The sequence below is a fragment of the Girardinichthys multiradiatus genome, chromosome 3, assembly GCF_021462225.1.
Source record: "Girardinichthys multiradiatus isolate DD_20200921_A chromosome 3, DD_fGirMul_XY1, whole genome shotgun sequence".
NCBI lineage: Eukaryota > Metazoa > Chordata > Actinopteri > Cyprinodontiformes > Goodeidae > Girardinichthys > Girardinichthys multiradiatus.
This window is the reverse complement of record NC_061796.1, coordinates 17,981,621-18,005,426: the sequence shown is the minus strand read 5'-3', so window position 1 is coordinate 18,005,426 and position 23,806 is coordinate 17,981,621. Positions and strand designations below refer to the sequence as shown.

Genomic DNA, 23,806 nt, shown 5'->3' with positions numbered 1-23,806 from the left:
CAAGTGGGACTGGAGACGGTAAACTCTCCCACAAAGTGGGCCGAAAAAAGGTTAAACGGAGTAGATTCGGAGAAAAGCAGACAGCAGCAGCCGGAGCGCACACGAGATTTATTAAAGAGATCATTTGCTGGCAGCGGGGGAGACATTAAAATGATGGATGAGCTGTGCGTAAAAATCCACAAGATTCCTCTGAGAGGCTGACAGTCGGATGAAGGACTGGGCCAAAGCGCGACTTGAAGAGAAGCTTATTCATGCAAATTCTTGAAATCATAGGCGTGCCTTTGGGCGATGGAGTCACAGCCGGAAAAGCAAAGCCCCCTAGTTGGATCATCACCGACCTTCAAAGACTGTGAAGCGTGGCGCACAAACGCACTGATGGCCACACCGCGGCAGATGTTTTGACGCAAGAAGTCGCATTTTCTGTTGACTGGCTGTTATTCTTCCATAACTCTGCGCAGCGGTCCTCCTGTTCAACTGGATCACCACTAAAAAGTTACTGCAGTAGTCATCACTATCAACATTTTTTTTTTTTTTTTTAATCATTTTTCCTCATTATAGATGTTTACACTCACTCCGGATTATTTCAAGCAGCCCTGATGCAGATTTTATCACCGAAACCTTTATTTACAATTTATTTTGCTTAAACACTGATTTTTTTTTTTTTATCCATCTTTGAGAAAACTTTTCATTTTTCTCCAAACCGTTGAGGATTTTTTTTTTTTTCCTCCAGCTTCACACCACCATGTCCGACGTCGAGAGCTGCTCCAACCCCGGCGGCCTGTGCGACACGGACGGCAGCAGCGTCCTCAGCTGGGAGCAAGTGCAGCGGCTGGACGCCATCCTCACGGAGACCATCCCGATCCACGGCCGGGGGAACTTCCCCACGCTGGAGATGCAGCCGCGGCAGATCGTGAAGGTGGTGCGGAGCCGGATGGAGGAGAAGCAGATCCACGTGCGGGACGTCCGGTTGAACGGCTCCGCGGCCAGTCACGTCCTGCATGAGGACAGCGGACTAGGCTACAAGGACCTGGACCTCATATTCTGCGCAGACATGAAGGGAGAAAGCGAATTCCAGACTGCGAAAGATATAGTTTTGGACTGCCTCCTGGATTTTTTACCCGACTGTGTGAACAAAGAGAAAATAACCCCGTTGACTTTAAAGGTACTCACCACTTCACTTGTGTCTCTGGGGCCTGCTTTTTAAAGATCCTGTACAGTGTTGTATTTTTCGCTAATAAAATAACCATGACAATAAAAACACAGCTGGGTAAAGAAGCATAGATTTAAAGAAGCATGTATTTCCCCCGCAGGATTTCACACAAAATAGAAGAGTGAGAGTAATTCTGCTTCAGTGACATCACAAAAGGCTGAAGAAGGAGTTAATCAGCTGGCTCAAACATTTTACCTTCAAATACGTGTTTACTTGTGCAGAATAAATATTTAAAGGAGAAATTTTGTTTAAAACAGACAAATATAGACACACGAAATTAAATAAAACCTTGCATCGGTCGCCCTATGCCTTTGTGATGTCATCACAGGCTTGTGTGCAAGCTGGTTTTTAGGACAGTCGATTTGGTCTTGTTTAGGTGTTTGTTCCAAAATAGCAAAACAATGTTAAAAAAAAGCTTAGAAAAACTGATCAACATGTTTTTGTATAGGTATATAAATGTAAGTTGGATTGGTTTCACAGAAGCTATAAGCTTTAAAATGCAATTAGAACTTTCAAGTGATAGTACAAAAAAGGGGTTAGTTAAGAGGATAGAGATAAACCAATTTAGAAGGGATCTTCCACTCAGCCATTCAAATACACTGTATTGACCTTGAAAGGCCTTGTGTATGAGTATCTAAAAATTAAACTTAAGAAACATCTAATAATTATTTGTCTAACTGTAAAAAAGTAATTACAATAAAACATTGTTAAAAAATAAAAATTTAGGCCCAAATGTGGTTGTCTTGCAGATTTTTGATTGTTTGCTAAGTGTTAATGTTGTCTTTCCTGTCCCCTCCCTCTCTCACCCACACAAACATATAGGAAGCCTATGTGCAAAAGATGGTAAAGGTGAATAATGACTTGGACCGCTGGAGCCTCATCTCACTCTCCAACAACCGAGGGAAGAACGTGGAGCTGAAGTTCGTGGACTCCCTTCGGCGGCAGTTTGAGTTCAGTGTGGACTCCTTCCAGATCAAACTGGACTCCTTGCTGCTGTTCTATGAGTGCTCTGAGAACCCCATGTCTGAAACCTTCCACCCTACCATCATGGGTGAGAGCGTCTACGGCGACTTCAGCGAGGCCATGGACCACCTGCGCCACAAGATAATCTGCACCAGGAACCCAGAGGAGATCCGCGGCGGGGGCCTCCTGAAGTACTGTCACCTGCTGGTGAGGGGGTTCCAGGCAGCATCAGAGTCTGAGATGAAGTCCCTTCAGCGCTACATGTGCTCCCGCTTCTTTATTGACTTTCCTGATATTGGAGAGCAGCAGCGCAAGCTGGAGTCCTACCTTCAGAACCACTTTGTAGGCCTGGAGGACCGCAAGTACGACTACTTAATGACCCTTCACGGGGTTGTCAATGAGAGCACCGTGTGCCTGATGGGACATGAGAGGCGGCAGACCCTCGGGCTCATAGCCATGCTGGCAGTGCAAGTCCTTGCAGAGCAGAATGTCATCCCAAATGTGGCTAATGTTACTTGTTACTACCAGCCTGCTCCTTATGTGACAGACGGTAACTTCAGTAACTACTACATAGCGCAGGTGCAGCCGGTGTTTGCCTGCCAGCAGCCTGCATATTGCACATGGCTGCCCTGTAATTGAGGCAAGGGTCTGATTTCTTTAAAAGCAACCTTTATGGCCTCAGATCTATCCAGGGTGTTTACAGTTGACAGAAGAGATTTCTCTGTTTAATGTTTTGCATCAAAGCTTCTGCTTTAGTTCATACATAAAGTATGAATGACACATCCAGAACAACTGCCGTGTTTCAAAGTGAATAAAGCACCTTTTTTTTCGAACGCCAACCTCACCTCATCCTACAGAGACCAAACAAGGGGAGGGTTTGTACATGGCTAATTTTGGGTATATTGGAAGCGATGGCTGAATGCAAATTTCTGCCTGCCTCAAAGTGAGCAGCAGAACTGTCACAGACAGTGATCGAATCCGTCACAAACTAATTAGGCTGCAGACCGAACGGCTGCATTGGTGTCCTGAAGCTGACAGCTACTCCAGCAAAGCTTTTATGGGTGGTCTGCTCAGTGTAAATCAACACACTCTCTCACACATTCAGGATGAAATTAGAGATGTGTGTGCAAGGCTTTAAATCTGCTGAACTGAGGCCAGTTGCCTTTTTGACTGGTTAACAACCTTTGCAACCAAAGAAACTTTTTGGACCACTTCTGACATTAAAATCCATGTTGGAAAACTACACAAATAATGAACCTATTGTCATATTGGTTTGTATATGTGAACATATGTAAGTTTCTAAGTGCCTCTTGCCTCAAAGCAGACAAGGAAAGCAGTGAGCTGGCCATGTGACCCCACTCTGATAACAACCCTATGTGCTTCTGAATGTATATGTGATATAATGCGCAGTCAGTATTGAGATGAAGAAGAGCACCATGCTTTGGTGGGAATTTTTCATTAAAGTAGTAGCCAAATATGTGAAAGGTATTTTGTAATGTTTACATTGTTCAAATTGAAAATGTTATCCTCAGCAAGCGATATCCTATCTGCGTACAGTTGCAGCATTAAGAAGAAAGATCAGATCATCAGCAACTAAACCACATTCAACTAGTTTCTTATCTTCTGTAAATGTTGTACAGCGGTGCGTCTCTTTTCCCTTGTCCAAGAAAAAGCAGATCAGAAACAAAGAGGAGGGTCTGGCAGTGACCCTGCTGTGTGTGGTCCCTGGGCTCCATCCAGATATTTCCAGAGACACCTCAGATCAAGAGACACTGTTTGCCATAACGCCCTTGCAGGGAATTCCTCAGCATCTGCCAAAGAGCTTGAAAACTCTGCCAGAGTCACATCCACAGGTTCAGGGTTTAGGAAACGTTGTGCCAAAAACTTCAGCCGTACGCGTAAAGCTAATAATGTGGTGATGGGAGGGCTGAGCTGAATGGAGAAGGAGAGAAACCAGCAGAGAGAAAGGAAGCCAGAGGGGAAGAGTGATCAGTCTGGAGAGATGGGTGCAGCTGGTGATGGGGTTTATCTGTTTAGAGCTACCCCACTTGCTGTAGAACATGTTACGGTTATGCTCATATTACGACTTGTAGCAGCTTGCAGCCTTTTGGCAAAATTAAATGGTCTATTTTCAGCTTTTGATCTGGTTTAATGAATGTTTATAAAAAAACAAGTGCGGAAAACTGAAGAACACCATATACCAGCCACAGGAGATTTTATGTTGCAACATGTGTTTGTTTAGTTAGGTAGTCTTATTTGGTGTTCACCAGTGTTCAGTTTAATGTTCATGTCATGTCCATTTTTGATTAAATTTATTGAATGTGAAAACTGTGATTTTAGCCATAAAGTTGCAAGTTTTCCAAAATGCATTCATTTATGTTGTCTTTGAAAACACACTTCTTTCTTTGATCACGTTCCAGCTCTGATCAGTTGCTTTTGCTCAGTTGCTGCCCTTGTTGATAGATTGTAAAGGCGATGTTCGTCAGTCTGCACTTAATGAAGTCCTAACAGCTGATTAGCTAGCTAGTTCCAGTGTGCCTGTCACCTAGTGATTGCCACATTGTGTTAGAGATTGTGAGTCTCAAGTTTCTGTTTCTGTTTTTCGCAAACTTTTACAAACCACACGTTCAGAAAAATCCCTGTTTTGTATGTATATTTTTTATGATTGTACCTCTTATAAATGTATAAGACACTGCAGATGTTGCGGTGCTTTTGAATCTGTGATTGGGCTTTAAAGGATATGGTCTCCATAGCTGTGTTTTGCTATGTTATGTAATTTGTTCAATTGGTCAATAGGGTAAACATGTTTTATTCAATAAAAAAAGCTGAAAACCAGATTCATTATGCCATTCGTGACTCTCTGTTAAAATCTAAATCTGTTGGGTTCAGACTTCTGCTAAACAACAGAAATTGAGTCATTTCTTTTCACTAATTTAAATAGTGCAAGGATTTTCTGGTTGGGTTATCTTCCCTGAAAAGCAAGTCCACACTGCAGCCCTTTTGGTCCAGAAGGCCCAGCCAGAACGCAGTCCAGAACTAGCCTGCCGCAGCCAGAGATATTGTTGAATGTGAGGGGATTTGCATGCACCCCAAAAAAGAGTAGAGTTGGTGTATGCTGCTATCCAGGCAGCATACACCAACAGGAAATCAGTCGTCTGACCAGGGATCAGCACATATAGTCCAACTGCCTCTTGGATCTCTGGCTGAAATAAAACAGACTGTCACTTAATTCACATAAAAATCTGCCCTGGATTCAAATGGCTACAGAGGAGAAAACACGCAATGAGTACGAGCCTCACTGTGTGACACAGTCCTAAATAAAGAAGATGTGATAAAGATATTACTCCACATAAGCTGTATTTAAAGCTTATTAATCTGAGCCATTAGAGGAGTGACTGACAGATCCATGCTCAGCGGCCTTGCACAGCAGTGCATGGACTTTGGCCCTTTCCCTTCCTAATAGAAATGCCAAAAGTACGCATTGATGTGCTTCAAGTTAGCCTTTAACAGGCCTCTCCAAATCAAAACAAAATGTTTTGACTTGACTCCTCTGAAGTCCCACCATATTATGATCAAATGAAGTCTGGACACACTTCACTGAAGAAAGACTGAAGCTTTTATCTTTCATCATCACATGTTCTTGGGATTTCTCTCGGAGTGAATATCTTTACCACCAGTAGAGATCAGTCGGATGGGTTTAGCTGCCAATGACTGTTGCCAGTTCATGCTGGCTTGGGTCTATAATTTTACAAAAGAAACCTGGGAATCTATCAATTACAAAATCACACAGCAAAAAAGAAAACACTGAACGTTTTGAAGCAGATAAATATGGTCTTTTAAAGAAGAAAATGCCTTGTTGCTGAACACATCACCATGTCCCATCTTTAATACAGTAACAATTATTTATTTTTAACATTATTATGGTAAAGTACAACCAAAGAAGAACATAATAACACAAAAATGACGTTTTTGTCTGAAAAGTGGATGAAAAAGTGGTACTGATCAGAATATTTTAAGAACCTTAGGTTTTAGGAATCACCTTTGAGAAAAAAAAGAGAAAGTACTTAGACTTCACATTCTCAGCTGTATTTCAAAAACATATTCAAAGGGACAGTTGAAGGTAAAAGCTAGTTCAAAAAGGACCATCTTCAAACAACTCCAATCTCAAAAGCTAATTGTTCATCTGAAAGTTGTTTTATGAATCTTTTAAAAAAATATTTCCTGTCTAAATAGTTCTCCTTTTCTTTGCAATCACCCAATACAAACTTGTAAATGGTTTACAAGGACAGATTGGACTGCTGACAGTAAGGAGCTGGGAAGTTATTACCACATATACTTCCCTTACCCATAGTAGAAAGATATCATATTATAGTCAGATGATGTAGAAAAATAATTAAATCCCCAAGACATTTTAGCAAATAAAAACTGAAAATGTTTAAATCTATGAAGTACAATGCTTTGTTACCAGATACTACCCTATCCTCTTCTATATTTACACAAAGTACTGCACCTCAGTGGACACATATGTGAAACTGTATTTTCTGCAGCAACTCAAGGAGTGCAAGCTTTCACAGGAGCTGCTGGTCATCTTCTTCACTTATATTTATCAGTCTGTCCTGTGCTCATCCATAACTGTATGGTTTGGCTCATCAACAAAACAGGACAGGTCCGGACTGCAACATACAATTAGGTGTGCAGAGAGTATCACTGGGGCTGACCTTCCCTCTATCCAGGACTTATACAGGTCTAGGGTCAGGAAAGAGGCAGCTAACATGTATGCACACCCCTCACATCCTGGACACAAACTCTTTAGACATTTACCTTTAGATCTGCACTACAGAGACAGTTTCTTGTCCCAGACGTTTTCTCTCACCAATAAGTCTAAACTTCGGCTCCTTAATTTAAGATGCAGCATCAAATGAAGAAGTGCTTTTAATTTTAGAGGAGCTTTTGATTAAAAGTTGTAAAAGAGTCTCACCACAGCTGCTAGCTTGCACAGGGAGTGTGCTACAGTAAATCACAGTGAGTCTTCCAAAAAAAGTCTTTGTAATAACCTGTTTACCTTCACCGCCACTTTTCTGCGATTCATCCTGCAATTACCCATTCCCCCTGGTTGTCTGGGCGCTCATCTGTTCTCTAATAGTTTTTCCACGGCAGAGATTGGAGAGAGGCTGGCTTCATGGGATTTCTCTCCTGTTTTCCTTTCCCTTTTTCCTGTGAAACATTTTTTCCAGATGAAAGTTTTATGGAATACAGGGGAGCTCTTAAGAGGGCCCCATCACCAAAGTATGCCCCATTCAGACTTCAGCATAGCTTGGTGGTTAGAAGTGGTTGCTATAGTCAGGCTAACTTGCTGCTTTGGTTTTCTGTGTGGCTTGGTCTGTGAAAACCCAGTGATAGAAATATTTCAACATGACCACTTTTTTACTTATCTGGGCTACCACTGAGCAGACTGCATCAGAATACTGTCAACATACCTTCCAGTGTCCCTGCCCCCCACAATACATTATTAAAGAACAAAGAAATAAATAAAAACACATGGGAAAACATTTATACACACATTTAACTTTTAAGACTCAACCCGGTCTGTGATTGGAGTAATAACCTACTGAATGTAGACATTGTATTATTAAATCACACTGAATATTCAATTAAAGCTATTTAATAAAACCAATTCCGATGGAAAATATATTTAAAAATTTGGAAAAATATCAACCAAAAACAAAACATTTCTGATCAAAGGATAGAAAAAACGGATTTTGCCATACTAATCTCAAAGGTGCACCAGCTAATGTTATTCTGCATTTAACCACTTCTGGGGAGAGAGTACGAAACTAAAAGGTGGGAAAGTTAGACAACAACAAAGTCCAGCAATGATTTGTTGCAGATGGCTCCTCTTTGTGATGTTTGAAGATTCATTGACTGCTGTAAAGTTACACCTCAGGTGATGATATCAGTGAGAAGGGTTGTAGATATGAAACAGCTGACTGGAGCTGAATCAGTCAGTCTTTTAGAAGGTTAGAATAGGGAGGCAAGATTCAGTGGAAAATAGGTGAAAGAAAGACATTATGGGAATGAGAAACAAAGATTAGATTATCATAAAAAAAGATTTTTTTTCAGTATTTGTGTGCACCTAGTTTTTGTTTCCTTATGATGACTTTTCTTGGAGCATTCACTGACCATGTCAGATGATTAGTCTGTATAGAATAGAATAGAATAGAATAGAATAGAATAGAATAGAATAGAATAGAATAGAAGAGTGCCTTAAAAGTCATTTACAGGAAATTGTCAGATCCTGGTCATCTTTTGCCTGCTACTAACCTTTTTCCACCAGTAGGAGCCGTAGGAGCTGAAGGATCAGGGTGGTCAGCTGTTTCGCATGTTATCATCAGCTGGAGGACTATAAGAGGGAGGCGAGCCAGTACTTCGATGCCTGAGTGTTTTGCCTCTTCGTGGTATTTCTACCAGGCCAATTTCATCGTTTAGAGAAATTTGTTTCTCTGAGAAAGTCTGGTATCTTGACTAATAGTCTGTTTTGTCTCAGGTTACCCAAGGCTCGTTCCAAATTAAGAGACCTCAGGAGAACCGTCTAACAGTGCGTGGACAGTGCTGGCTGCCGGATCGGACGATTCCTCACAGCTTCAGACGAACCCTGTCCACCCTCCTCCATTCCTCCTAAGACTGCCCAGCTCTGGCGGCTCAGCGTAGCCCACTGCCTCCTCCAGGATCGTAATCTCTCTCCCTGGCGGACCAACCCCAACCTGACCGTAAGCTCCCTTGCAGAGTACAGTTTAAGGGTTTCAGTTGTGGTGTCTTACCTGCGTCCGTTCCCTTGCAGCCGCTCAGCAGATTCTGTTTCCAGTACCTGGTCCTGAAAATAAAGTTCCTGAAATGCTTCTCTGTTTCTCGTGTTTTTCTGCATGTGGGTCAAGTCGGCCATCTCCAATATGACAGAACACTCAGGCCAGCCGGACCCTGCAGAAACACTGCGGAGAACCGTTTCGGAACACGGCCAAACGATCCAGGCGCACGATTCGACCCTCTGTTCGCTCCTCGAAAAGCAGCGAAACGTCAGTCAGCAGCTGGGGGAGATGACGGCGCTCATGCAGCACGCTCTGAGTGTTGGAGCCGCCACGCCTCGCAGCGACTTCCGCATGGCCGAGACGTCACTTCCCCCTGCCCGGAAAAGATTTCCGGCGAGGTGGGGAGTTGTCGTGGGTTTTTGTTGCAGTGCTCCCTAGTGTTTAACCGATCCCCATCAGTCGTTTCCCCACGATGACGCAAAGGTGTCTTACATTTTGGGTTTACTGTCTGGTAGGGCACTCTGATGGGCGGAGGCGAGATTCACCAATTATAATCATTTTGGTTGCACAAATGAGGAGTTTTTAAAGGATTTCAGATCCACTTTTGATTTAGAGATGGGTCAGACTGATGTGGCTCGTAGGTTGTGCACGCTTAAGCAGCAAATCAAAGATTTTTCAGGCTCTGGACGAAAATTTAAAGGATGAACTAGTTTTGTTGGAAGAACCTGAAAACCTGGATGAATATATTGCTCTAGCCCTCCGTTTGGATACCCGTATGAGGGAGAGGAGACGGACCCGCGCTGAGTGGTTTTTGCCTAGAGTGCGGTCTTTACCCACTCACCAGACGCCGACCCGGCCAGTACAATCTCCAGGCCAGGCTGAGTCCGAGCCCATGCAGCTTGGACGGGCGCGGCTGTCTGAGGATGAGGGTCATCGCCGACGGGAGGCCGGGCAGTGTTTTTACTGCGGGTCCCCCGAGCATTTGATTTCGGCCTGTCCGGTTCGGCCAAAAGGGTGGGTCCGCCGGTTCTAGCAGGGCGACCAGTGGACCAGAGGCCCCTCTGTATGCCCTCACGTTTCACATTACCCGCCACATTAGTATTGAACCAGCGGAGCCTCACTCTCTCTGCCCTACTAGACTCAAGTTGTGAACTGAGCCTGATAGATCAGGACCTGGTTAAACACCATCAGATTAAGACTGAACTGTTAACCGCACCACGTCAAGTCTTGGCCTTAGATGGCCGGACTCTTCATAGTATTACCCATAGGACTCTTCCCTTGGAATTGGTCTTGTCTGGTAATCATAGGGAGCTCATCACCTTGTTTGTATTTCCCATAGTACAGAGCTCCATAGTGCTAGGGTTTCCTTGGCTGCAGCGTCACAACCCGCATCTGAACTGGGCTGAGTTACGGGTAGAGTCTTGGTCTACCCAGTGCTTGTCATCCTGTCTCCACTCGGCTGTTCCCCCTAGCATTTCTGAGAAGGAGAGGGCGGTCAAGCCGCCCGATCTGACCCGAGTACCATGCGAATACCACGACCTAAGATCTGTGTTTAGTAAATCTCGGGCTCAATCCCTCCCAGCGCACCGTCCTTACGATTGACCTTCTGTCAGGAGCTCCATTACCTTCCAGCCGGTTGTATAAGATCTCTGGACCGGAGAGGTTGGTAATGGAGAATTATATAAACGAGTCTTGAATAATCCAACCGTCTTCATCTCCGTTGGGAGCCGTTTTTTTTTTTGTCGGTAAAAAAGATGGGTCTCTCCGCCCTTGTATTGATTATAGAGGACTAAACGCCATTACGATAAAGAACAAATACCCATTACCCCTTCTTTCATCGGCCTTCGAACTGGTCCATGGCGCCACAATCTTTACTAAGCTTGATCTTAGAAACGCGTACCACTTGGTCCGGATCCGCCAGGGACATGAGTGGAAGACAGCCTTTAAGACCCCACCCAGACACTATGAGTACCTTGTGATGCTGTTTGGATTATGTAATGCACCCGCCGTGTTCCAGGCTCTTGTGAACGACGTATTGAGGGATTTCCTGAATTTGTTTGTATTTGTTTACCTTGATGACATTTTGGTCTATTCTAAGACCCCTGCAGAGCATCATCGCCATGTCCGCCTGGTCCTACAGCACCTCCTGGAAAACCAGCTGTATGTAAAGGCCGAAAAGTGCGAATTCCACCAGTCGTCCATCAGCTTTCTGGGTTTCGTCCTCGAGGGTGGGCAGGTAAGCGTTGACCCCAACAAGATCAAAGCTGTGGAGGACTGGCCAACTCCAACCACTCGGAAAGAACTACAACGGTTCCTGGGCTTCGCCAATTTTTATAGGAAGTTCATTCTGAATTACAGCCAGACGGCCAGCCCCCTCACAGCCCTGACGTCCTCAAAGGTGCCGTTCATCTGGACTGCGGAGGCAGACAACGCATTCGGCGCCCTGAAGACCAAGTTCACCCATGCACCAGTGCTCGTTCACCCAGACTCAGCAAAACAGTTTACTCTGGAGGTGGACGCCTCGGACGCCGGGGTGGGGGCAGTGCTCTCCCAACACCAGGACCTCGACGCAAGGCTCCATCCGTGTGCCTTTTTCTCCCGCCGCTTATCTACAGCAGAGAGGAACTACGATGTGGGTGACAGATAGCTCCTGGCCATTAAGCTCGCCCTGGAGGAGTGGGGGCACTGGTTGGAGGGCGCAGAACATCCAGTGCTGGTCTGGACAGACCATAGGAATTTGTCATACATCCAGCCAGCAAAACGGTTGAACCCCCGACAATCAAGTTGGTCTTTATTCTTTTCCCGCTTTAATTTGTTGATCTTGTTGTGGAATTTTCTTATCAAAGTGGGTAGAAGTTGACTCACAAGAAGAGAAAATCCGGACTTTGTCTTTATAAGTTTTATTCAAAGGCATTCAGCGTTTGAATGACTCCGAGCAAGTCAGTTAGACAGAGCCCCGATCAACAGTTACACACAGTATTTATACCAGAACATGACAGTGTTATCTCAACTTCAAAGAGTCTGTGTTTTATGACCCCACACCCTTCTCGGGTTCAGAGGTGACAAAGTTATCTAGGAACAGACCTAACTGCTCTTTCAAAGGCATCCCCCTACATGATGGGTCTTAACCACTAAACTTCTGATAATGGCTTTTACAGCTTCCTCCTCTAACACAGATGTTCTGAGGAGTGAGGTAACCTAAAGGTCATACACTTTGGAACACTCAATAAAAGAATTTCCATTACAATCTCTTACCAGAAGCACCAAGCCAGACGCCCTGTCACGACAGTTTTCCACTAATGAGACTGAGAATCTAGCTGAGCCTATCGTACCTCCCAGCTGCACAGTCAGGGCCGTGACCTGGGAGATTGAGGACAACGTGCGGCAGGCCCTCCTCGCTGACCCGGGCCCAGGAACTGGGCCACCTAACCGGATGTATGTTCCCCGCGCAGTTCACTCCCGGCTCATTACCTGGTTCCACGCTTCAAGGTTCGCCGTCCACCCGGGAGCAAATCGGACCATCGCCGCCCTGACCAGACGCTTCTGGTGGCCCACTCTACACCGGGACGTTAGGGACTATGTCTCAGCTTGTAGAACCTGTGCTCGTAACAAGACATCCAATCGGCCGCCTGCTGGCCTCTTGCAACCGCTGGACATTCCTCCTCGACCGTGGTCCCACGTCGCCATGGATTTTGTCACTGGTCTTCCAATCTCTCACGGTATGACAACTATCATGACTATAGTGGACAGATTTTCTAAAGCCTGCCATCTTGTACCTCTCAGGAGATTGCCATCCGCCTTCCAGACTGCCAAGCTCATGGTCAAGCATGTGTTTCGCTTGCATGGAATTCTCCAGGACGTGCTGTCTGACCGGGGTCCCAGTTTACCGCTCAGGTGTGGAAGGAGTTCTGCGCGGCGTTGGGGGCCACTGTCTCTCTAACATCCGGTCACCACCAATGGCCAGGTGGAGAAACTCAACCAGGAGATGGAGGCGGCGCTCCGCTGCGTAGCATCCTCCAGTCCCACTGATTGGAGCGACCACTTGCCCTGGATTGAGTACTCACACAATTCGCATGTGTCCACCGCCACTGGTTTTTCCCCGTTTGAGGTCTCGTTGGGGTATCAACCGCCCCTGTTTCCTGCAGATGAGAAGGAGATCGCTGTGTCCGGCAGCACGTCCGGCGATGTAGACGGATCTGGGCGTCTACCACCAAGGCCCTTCAGCGGTCCGTTGCAACCAACAAGCGCTACGCCGACAGGCGGCGGATCCCTGCTCCTCCCTATCGCCTGGGTTAGCAAGTGTGGTTGTCGACATGGACTGTTCCGCTCAAGTCTCTGTCTCGGAAGCTATCTCCCAGGTTCATCGGTCCATATGTTATTGATTCTTTGGTCAATCCCTCGTTTGTACGCCTGTGTCTGCCCCCCAGTTTCCGGGTCCATCCAGTGTTCCACGTGTCTCAGATAAAGCCTGTCCAGTCCAGCATGCTCTGCCCTCCAGCCGTGCCCCCTCCATCCGCCCGGGAGTTCCAAGGCCACCCTGCCTACTCGGTCCGTTGGATCGTGGCCTCCTGTCGGCGGGGTAGGGGGTGGCAGTTCCTCGTGGATTGGGAGAGTTACGGTCCCGAGGACCGCCTCTGGGTTCCCCGGTCCTTCATCCTGGACTCTACACTGGTTCGGGACTTCTGGTCATCCCAAGCCGGCTTGCCCAGTGGCGGTCGTTGAGGGGGAGGTGGTGTCAGATCCTGGTCATCTTTTGCCTGCTACTAACCTTTTTCCACCAGTAGGAGCTGAAGGATCAGGGTGGTCAGGTGTTTCGCATGTTATCATCAGCTGGAGGACTATACAGGTCCTTCTCAAAATATTAGCATATTGTGATAAAGTTCATTATTTTTCATAATGTCATGATGAAAATTTAACATTCATATATTTTAGATTCATTGCACACTAACTGAAATATTTCAGGTCTTTTATTGTCATAATACGGAGGATTTTGGCATACAGCTCATGAAAACCCAAAATTCCTATCTCACAAAATTAGCATATTTCATCCGACCAATAAAAGAAAAGTGTTTTTAATACAAAAACCGTCAACCTTCAAATAATCATGTACAGTTATGCACTCAATACTTGGTCGGGAATCCTTTGGCAGAAATGACTGCTTCAATGCGGCGTGGCATGGAGGCAATCAGCCTGTGGCACTGCTGAGGTCTTATGGAGGCCCAGGATGCTTCGATAGCGGCCTTTAGCTCATCCAGAGTGTTGGGTCTTGAGTCTCTCAACGTTCTCTTCAAAATATCCCACAGATTCTCTATGGGGTTCAGGTCAGGAGAGTTGGCAGGCCAATTGAGCACAGTGATACCATGGTCAGTAAACCATTTACCAGTGGTTTTAGCACTGTGAGCAGGTGCCAGGTCGTGCTGAAAAATGAAATCTTCATCTCCATAAAGCTTTTCAGCAGATGGAAGCATGAAGTGCTCCAAAATCTCCTGATAGCTAGCTGCATTGACCCTGCCCTTGATAAAACACAGTGGACCAACACCAGCAGCTGACACGGCACCCCAGACCATCACTGACTGTGGGTACTTGACACTGGACTTCTGGCATTTTGGCATTTCCTTCTCCCCAGTCTTCCTCCAGACTCTGGCACCTTGATTTCCGAATGACATGCAGAATTTGCTTTCATCCGAAAAAAGTACTTTGAACCACTGAGCAACAGTCCAGTGCTGCTTCTCTGTAGCCCAGGTCAGGCGCTTCTGCCGCTGTTTCTGGTTCAAAAGTGGCTTGACCTGGGGAATGCGGCACCTGTAGCCCATTTCCTGCACACCCCTGTGCACGGTGGCTCTGGATGTTTCTACTCCAGACTCAGTCCACTGCTTCCGCAGGTCCCCCAAGGTCTGGAATCGGCCCTTCTCCACAATCTTCCTCAGGGTCCGGTCACCTCTTCTCGTTGTGCAGCGTTTTCTGCCACACTTTTTCCATCCCACAGACTTCCCACTGAGGTGCCTTGATACAGCACTCTGGGAACAGCCTATTCGTTCAGAAATTTCTTTCTGTGTCTTACCCTCTTGCTTGAGGGTGTCAATAGTGGCCTTCTGGACAGCAGTCAGGTCAGCAGTCTTACCCATGATTGGGGTTTTGAGTGATGAACCAGGCTGGGAGTTTTAAAGGCCTCAGGAATCTTTTGCAGGTGTTTAGAGTTAACTCGTTGATTCAGATGATTAGGTTCATAGCTCGTTTAGAGACCCTTTTAATGATATGCTAATTTTGTGAGATAGGAATTTTGGGTTTTCATGAGCTGTATGCCAAAATCATCCGTATTAAGACAATAAAAGACCTGAAATATTTCAGTTAGTGTGCAATGAATCTAAAATATATGAATGTTAAATTTTCATCATGGCATTATGGAAAATAATGAACTTTATCACAATATGCTAATATTTTGAGAAGGACCTGTAAGAAGGAGGCGAGCCAGTACTTCAATACCTAAGTGTTTTGCCTCTTCGTGGTATTTCTACCTGGCCAATTTCATGGTTTAGGGAAATTTGTTTCTCTGAGAAAATCTGGTATCTTGACTAATAGTCTGTTTTGTCTCAGGTTACCCAAGGCTCGTTCCAAATTAAGAGACCTCAGGAGAACCGTCTAACAGTGCGTGGACTCTGGATCTCTTGTTTCCCCGCTGGCTGCCGGATCGGACGATTCCTCACAACTTCAGGCGAACCCTGTCCACCCTCCTCCATTCCTCCTAAGACTGCCCAGCTCTGGCGGCTCAGCGTAGCCCGCTGCCTCCTCCAGGATCGTAATCTGTCTCCCTGGCGGACCAACCCCAACCTGACCGTAAGCTCCCTTGCAGAGTAGTTTAAGGGTTTCAGTTGTGGTGTCTTACCTGCGTCCGTTCCCTTGCAGCCGCTCAGCAGATTCTGTTTCCAGTACCTGGTCCTGAAAATAAAGCTCCTGAAGCGCTTCTGTTTCTCGTGTTTTTCTGCATGTGGGTCAAGTCGGCCATCTCCAGTATGACAAATTGCTTTGTAACAGCAGCAGTATTTATGAAACAACAAGAACAAAAGTAAGCTAAGCTTGATCATAATAAGTACTAATGGCTGATGGCAGGAAGGGCTTCCCACAGTGTTCAGAACTGCACTGAAGTGATGTCAGTCTTTAACTGAAGGTGCTCTCCCTACACACCCCCAGGTCATGCAGTGGGTGTGAATCTTTCCTCAGAATACAGATCAGTTTCCTGAGTATTCTAATCACAGCCACCTTCTGAACTTGGTCCAGCTCAGCCCCTATGGTAGATCTCGCCCTCTTCATTGGTTTATTAAGTCTGTTCTTGTTCCGACAGCAAGCTCCCTCTACCCAACACACCACAATAAAGAACAGTGCACTAGCCAGGACGGTTTAGTAAAAGCTGAGCAGAAGGGATCTACTGATGTACTGATTTTACCTTTACTGATGTTGAGCTGAAAGTGGATTTTTTTCTGAAATTGTTGAAATGCATTTGTAGCTTTTGGCTTACAATACCCTTGAGAGCTGAGTTTAGGTTAGCATGAGAGTCAGGTTTGGACTGGTCATGGTTGAAATCCAGGTTAGGGTTTGGCTTGGACAAAAGAATGAATTGAAGTCAATGCAATGTGCTGGTAAAGATATATATAAACACCTCCCATGTGTGTGCGTGTGTTTGTGTGTGTGTGTACCCATAGTGAGAAGATGAGCCTCTCATCTCAGAGATTAGAGTCATCTAGGTTAGCAGGTTTATCCTGTATAAGTCCCAGGACAGAAAAGTGTCCTTTGCAACAGCTAGCAACCTGACATATCTCATGTCAGGTAAACATGCTTTTGCACACCGGTCGCGGGCATGAGAACTTATGCGTTTAAACTTGAGAACCCGTAACAGTAGTGGGTTTTCACATTCTTCGAAATCTATATTTTTGTACCTAAATGCAAATTGTAACAGGTTGTTAATTCATGTTAACATAGATGTTACTTTATGGGAGCTTCAATTACATTCACTCTTGATTATTTTATGTTCAGTTTATTATAAAAAATAGTTCAAAAACTGATATTTGTTTAGAGACTCACCTGTCGTGGTGCAACATTTTGGTCTTTGTTGTGGTTTTGTGTTTTGACTTTAGTTTGGTTTTCTAGTCATGGTTGTTTGTTTATTTACTTCATGGTTTTCTCATTATTATTTTTATTGTTATTATGGTTTCTTGTTCTCCTTGGATTCTTTAGTTGCTCATTTAGTATCTCTGTGTTTATTTATGTTAGGTATTTTTTCTCTTTTCTAGTTTAGTTCCTCTGTTTAGTTTCTATAGTTCCAGCCTCCCTTATGGGTTAGCTTTAGTTATTGTTTACTTTTGGTTTGCACATATTCTAGTTTCTCTGTTTACTTTAGTTAATCATTATTCTAGGTTCTTATGTTTCTTTTGGTTTATTATCTTTGTCCATAGTTTTGGTTAGTTCTGTTTCCCTGAGTTTTGTTATTTATAGTTTTGTTTTTGTAGTCAGGTTATGTTATCGCCTAGCTTCCCTCACGTTCCCTTTTGTTTTATAGCCTGGTCCTCTTAGCTACCATTCATATTCCATCAGTTCTCTGCAGCCTGGTTCACACCTGTTTTCCATTCTCCTCAGATTACCTGCCTCTGTTTCTCATTGGTTCATACCTCACTCCCCTCTGTTTATAAGCTCTCTGGTTTTGATTGTTCTTCGCTGGTTCCTTCTGTTACTACCCCGTTCCCTTCCACGTCTAGGTTTGGTTTATGCTCCTGCAGAGTGACTTCTTGTGAGTTTTTGGCATAGCACCTTTGTACACCTGCAGTGATTTTGCTACGTCTTGCTTTGTTGGAAACGTTAAGGATTTCGACTATGCTACGTTTTTGCTACATTTTGTAAAAGACCTTGGAATAAAGAAGAAGCTTTCCTTTAACATGCTGCTGTCCAGCTCTTGCCTGCTCATTAGTCCTTCCCTAAACCCCATCCCGACATCACCATTGTTTAATTTTCATGTAATAATTTTAAATATTCTTTAATGACCAGAAATTATGAATAGTTAATGAAATGCAGTGCAACATTATTTAGAGCTAATCAATAAGGGATGGATTGTTTGTCCATTCTGCAAAATAGCTCAAAGTCAAGCCAAATTGTATGGGCAGCAATTTTTGGGCCTTGGCACAGATTCTGAATTAGATCTAGGTTTGGACTTTGAATTGGTGCTTTGATGTGAATTCATCATCTATGGCTTTATATTTAGGGTTATTTTCCTTCTAAAAGCGACCTTCTACCTCAACTATAAGTTCTTTTCAGGCTTTAACAACTCTTCTTTCACCATAGCCCTGTATTTAGCTCCACACCATCTTCCCGTGAACTGTGGCCAGCTTTCCTGTTGAAGAAAATGATTCCCACAGCATGATGCTGCCACCACCATATTTTACAACTGGAATGATAAGTTAAGGGTGGTGTTTAGTGTTAATGCGGCTAAAAATTAGAATTTTGGTCAAATCCAACCCTAACCTAACCCTAACCAAATCTGTATTCCCCTACATTGCTTGTGACAAACATTACATGAGTCTTTTTGTGCCGTTTGTTCAACAGTGGCTTTCCATAAAGGTCGGATTTGTGAAGTGCATGACAAATATTGTTGTGCTGCCAGCAAAGCTGTGGATCTCTGCAGCTTTCCAGGATCACCATGGGTATATTTGATTCTTTTCTAATTAATACTCTCTCTGCATGGGCTGTCAGTTTAGTTTGAAGGTGACGTCTTGGTAGGTTTACAGTTCCTGTCTTGGGAACAGGAGAGAACTGTCTCTGCTAACATGAGTGGTCTATATGGTTCATACGTGTCCAGCAAAGGTACATAATAGATAACAAGCAGTTGCCTTGTTGATTTTTACAGAGAAAAGTAAAGACACCATTGCAATATTCTAAACTATTTGCGGTCTGTTAAGGATTGTCCTTTGAATACCAGCCCAATAAGGTGGTGGCATTAGGACAAAATTGAAAGGGATGAGCCAAGCTCTGACATTATTGAACATAATAAACTCTACACACACATGGAATGAATTCACACAATTTTTAAAATACAAGAACTTATTAACAAAATAAGTCATCTGAAAGTCAAACATATTTCAATCAACAAACTCTTTACTATGCTAAAACAATCCAACTAAACTACCAAGCAGAATTAAAGAATAACAAAGACTAATGGGCTATGTACAATATAAACAAGTTGATTAAAGATGATTGAAAACCATGACCAAAAGAGTGATGCAACATTACCTTAACAACACCTTAACATTATCTTGAAGAATCTGGAAATTAAGTGAAGTTAGTCTTGGAACCAACTTAGGCAGTAATCAGCAAACGTTTAGACAACCATTCACAATGCAAGATCAGATAAAATATTATTTTAATAAAATAATGTTTTAAGAATGATTTGCTGAATAAACCAACCTCCTGGATGACTAATTCTTAACGGGGTCTCATTAGCTGCCTTTTTTTAATTAAAATAATATTTAAAGAAATATTATTAAGGAAATAGTAAAATAATATTTAAGGAAACATTGTTTTGAATAAGAACCACATCTTTCTGGAGAAATGGGGGTTAATGGTGTTTACTTAGTTATCGAGTTTAGTAAAATAATATTTAGGGAAATATTATTTCCTAGATTGAAAACTTACAACCTTTTTGGGTAAATGATCTTAGCGGTTAAAGCTAACAAAAAAAGCTTGTAGCTTATGATCAGAATCAAACACATACCTTTAAAATACCACTAATAAAGGGGTTAAAATGCATAAGCGTGGACGGCGCGTTATGGCCGATCTTCTGTGTTTAAAATCACCCTTTAAATAACGTTTGTCTTAACTTTAAAAACAAAAACACAAACACAGAACACAAACTGAGCACATGTGCTGAGCAGATAATCTGCTAGCACTAAAATGGCTGAGTTTTCAACACAAACAAAACCAAACGTCATACAAAAAAGAAAAATGTTTAGATTATTTCACACTAAACTACTTCTCTCCACCCAATACTACCTCTTACGTGAACTGTGCTGAGGAAAAGTTGTCCGGGGTGACGAAGTTGAGGAAAGCATCCACAATGAACAAAGGGTTAACTTGCAGCTAACCTCCGTAGCTGTGGGGTGGGGCGGCTCGCTCTGCTGGGCCGGCCAAACTGCACGTTACTGCTGTAGCCACGGTGATGTGGTCCCGTTGTCCTTCCTTCAGACCGGGAAAATTGCTCCACTTGGCGTTGTTGAGACAAGGTCTCTGCTGAGAACTCTCTGGAACACAGTTTGCTTCTGTAGACCTCAGAGAGAAAGTCAAGCAACGCTTGTACCTTAATTACCCCCGTTCATGAATGAATACCGGATACACAAACAGCAATTCATTCCTACTTAACTTAGTGCATATGATCGCATGACACTCTTGGATCCAGTTTGAAGAGTTTATGTCTGTTTGCCTGCAAAGAGACATTAGCGCGCTGTGTCCCTCTGTCCAGTTCCGCTGGGGACCTGCATGGAAGAGGTCTGTTTGTTGCAAAAGCGAGGTGTTTATTCGGACAGTGACGTCACGGGAAGTCCACTGTTGCCCCCGTTCCTGGCTGTGCTGGAAGTAGGTTAATGCGATTTATTTAGAAAGTTCCAGAAAAGTTCTTACTGGCCTTTCATGTTGTCCCCATGGCTGGGGACCCAACAGTGTTTTAATAAGAAATGTGCAGTTGTGATGTGCAGTGTTAGTTTTCCGCCACACACAGCATTTTGCATTCTGGCCAAAGAGTTCAATTTTGGTCTCGTCGGACCAAAGCACATTCTTCCACAACATGGCTTCTAACAAACTGCAAACAGGAATTTCTTATTGTTTTCTTTTAACAATGGATTTCTTCTTGCCACTCTTCCATAAAGACCACATTTGCGCAGTGCACGATAATAGTTGTCCTGTGGACAGATTCCCCCACCTGAGCTGTGGATCTCTGCAGTTCGCCCACAGTCACCATAGGCCTCTTGGCTGCATCTCTGATCAGTGCTCTCCATGTTTTTCCTGTAACTTTAGGTGGACAGCCTTGTCTTGGCAGGTTTACTGTGGTGCCATACTCTTTCCATTTCCGGATGATGGATTGAACAGTGCTCCGTGAGATGTTCAAAGCTTGGGAAATCTTTTTATAGCCTAAGCCTGCTTTAAACTTCTCCACAACTTTTTCCCTGACCTGTCTGGTGTGTTCCTTGGACTTGATGATGCCGTTTGCTCCCCAATACTCTCTTAACCCACCTCTGGGGCCGTAACAGATCAACTGTATTTGTACTGAGATTAGATTACACACAGGTGGACTCTATCTAGTCATTAGCAATCATCAGGCAACTTCTGAAGGCAATTGATTGCACTCAGAGTAAAGGTTTTTATTTGTAAAAAATGTTTGAAATCGGGTAAACTTTTCGTTCCACTTCACAATTGTATACAACTTTATGTTGGGGTTTCAAATAAAAATTTCAATAAAATATATTTAAATTTGTGGTGTAATGTGACAATATGTGGAAAGGTTCACAGGGTATGAATACTTTTACAAGCCACTATATTTGAGTGCTTATTTATAAAGCTACATTTTTTAGGATCACACACAAGACTTCTGTCTATTCTACTTTAAGCGGGAGGAAATTCTGACACATCCACTTATTGAAATTATGGACACACTAACTCAGTGACTGTACTGGACTGTGGTCAAGAGCTGACACAGAAATAGGAAGTTGGATCATCAGCATAGATATTATAAGATGTTTTTGTACTTCATAATTTGAGCTGGCAGTATCATGTATGCGTTGAATGAAAGCAGCCCGAGAATTGAACCTTGAGGTACCCCACAACGGATCTCTGTGTGCTCAGATTTAAATTTTCTAAATGGTACAAAATACTCCCTGTCTATTGAATAAGATCGGAACCAGTTTAGCACAGTACCAGACAATCATGTCAGCTGTTCCACTCTGCCAATCAATTTTAAGATCAACAACCAAGACAGGTATTTTTGATGCAACAGTGGTAATATATGTAATTCAAAGCCTGAATTTTCAATTTAGTCTCAGTCCTGTGTTTTGGTGACAAAACATGATTGGAATGCATTAAAGTGATTTTTTAAAGGAGTATATTTATTTATAAACTGCCAATAATATTTACCAAAAATGTTAGGTTAGATATGGATCTGTACGTATTGTTGAGGTATCCAAATAAGGCTTCTTTAGACTTTTTATCACTGCAGTTTGCAGGGTCTGGTAAAAATCACCTCAGTGAAGAGAAATATTTACTTTATGCAATATTTCAGGAGCAACACAGCTAAGGACATTTTTTCATACCATGAACAGTTTCTATCAAATAGACTTGATTCAGTAGATTAAAACAATCTAGATGCCCAAATGTTTTTTGAGTCCCAAGTGACAAACATGCTACCAGAGTTGGTGAAAAAACTGCCTGTGTTATATTTTTTTAATTTTGACATTGAAAAAAATATGTGAAGTCATTGCAATGGCTGCATTTTTACTGAGAATAATTTACAGTTCTATTTACTAATTAGGTGACTTCTGAATTCTTCTGAGTTGATTTTATTTAGAGGTGTCAGAGTAAAGGGGGACTGGATACAAATACATCACACCCTAAATAATCCTTCCACTGCATTACTAAGTGCTGCTCTTTGTTCATACATTACTAAATAAACTACATAGCAATTTGTGGTTAATATGAGAAAAGGTCAGAGAACATGACAAGTCTTGCAAGGCGCTGTTAAAGAGATGTATGAAAAATGTTGTTGGAAGGCAGCCCGACAAGCCTAAAATCTTAATGTCTAAATCTGAATCTAAATCTGAATCTGAAAGAATATATAGAAAAAGATGTAAGTATACCTTAAGCATGATATTTCCTGAAAGACATGAATTGTAAACTATCTAACTCTGTCAATTTTGGCGTTGCGCTTTCTTTAATACTCCAGACTAATTAGAATGTTCTCTAATACCTTTGTTGATGTTCAGGGCACAACACAAAACACAAACTTGTGTGTGTTTTGTGTTGTGGCAGTTGCTGCTACACATTCTTCTTAGAGGGGGCCTGGATGTGTAGGTAGCCTCTGGAAACCACTGTTGATAACTGAACATAAAAAAGTGTCCCATTGCTACACAGAACTAGCAAACAATGTTACACCCATATCAGCAGAATTTATTGTTCTGCAAGGATGGTGGTGCATCATTGGCAGGCAAATGTGCACAAGCTTGCTGCAAAGACTAGAATGAGTAATGGATTTAAATGATTGTTTTTGTAAATAAGAATTATTATCAAGTATTAGATGACACTTCAGCTACATGTGATGTTTTTACATCCTTTTTTATGAATGCCATTCCTTATCGTCTTAATAAACAAAGCAAAAAAGATCCAGTGTTGCCAGGCAACCAACTGGCATTTACTTTCATGAGAAACACCAAAATGTAGAGAGGCAGGAAGCAGCGTGGCATAGTGAGTTAAACAAGGATTAAATAACCAAAAGGAAACATACTGGCAGGCAGGTAGGTAGTTGCAGAAGCAGGCATGAATAAACTGAGGCAGAACAGGCTTGGCATAAACAAAACAACTGAAATGTTTTTGCAAGGAATGAACAGAATATCAGTGTATATAAGTAGCATGGTGCAGGTGAAACAAGAAGACTGATTGCATAGTGCAGGAGGACCGAATGAAGTTAATTACTGACTGACTGAGGCAGGGAGTAAACAAAATTTGACTGGAGCAAAACAGAAATCCAATGACACAAACTAATGGGGAGAAACATAACTTACAAGACATAACCTAGAAAACTATGGAAGCA

General features: G+C 43.2%; 1 protein-coding gene across 1 annotated transcript; it reads left to right on the top strand.

Annotated features, from left to right (window-relative positions):
- Positions 1 to 5,010, top strand: tent5aa (terminal nucleotidyltransferase 5Aa). Its single transcript, XM_047356931.1, has 2 exons — positions 1 to 1,162; positions 2,033 to 5,010. Exons 1-2 carry the CDS (start codon positions 743 to 745, stop codon positions 2,810 to 2,812), a joined length of 1,200 nt encoding a protein of 399 aa, XP_047212887.1. The 5' UTR covers positions 1 to 742; the 3' UTR covers positions 2,813 to 5,010.
- The last annotated feature ends 18,796 nt before the right edge of the window (positions 5,011 to 23,806 follow it).

Excerpts from the sequence above, each read along its gene's own strand:
- tent5aa (XM_047356931.1), top strand. The coding sequence starts at position 743 with ATGTCCGACGTCGAGAGCTGCTCCAACCCCGGCGGCCTGTGCGACACG. Across the intron at positions 1,163-2,032 it reads TAACCCCGTTGACTTTAAAG|GAAGCCTATGTGCAAAAGAT; the intron begins GTACTCACCACT and ends ACAAACATATAG.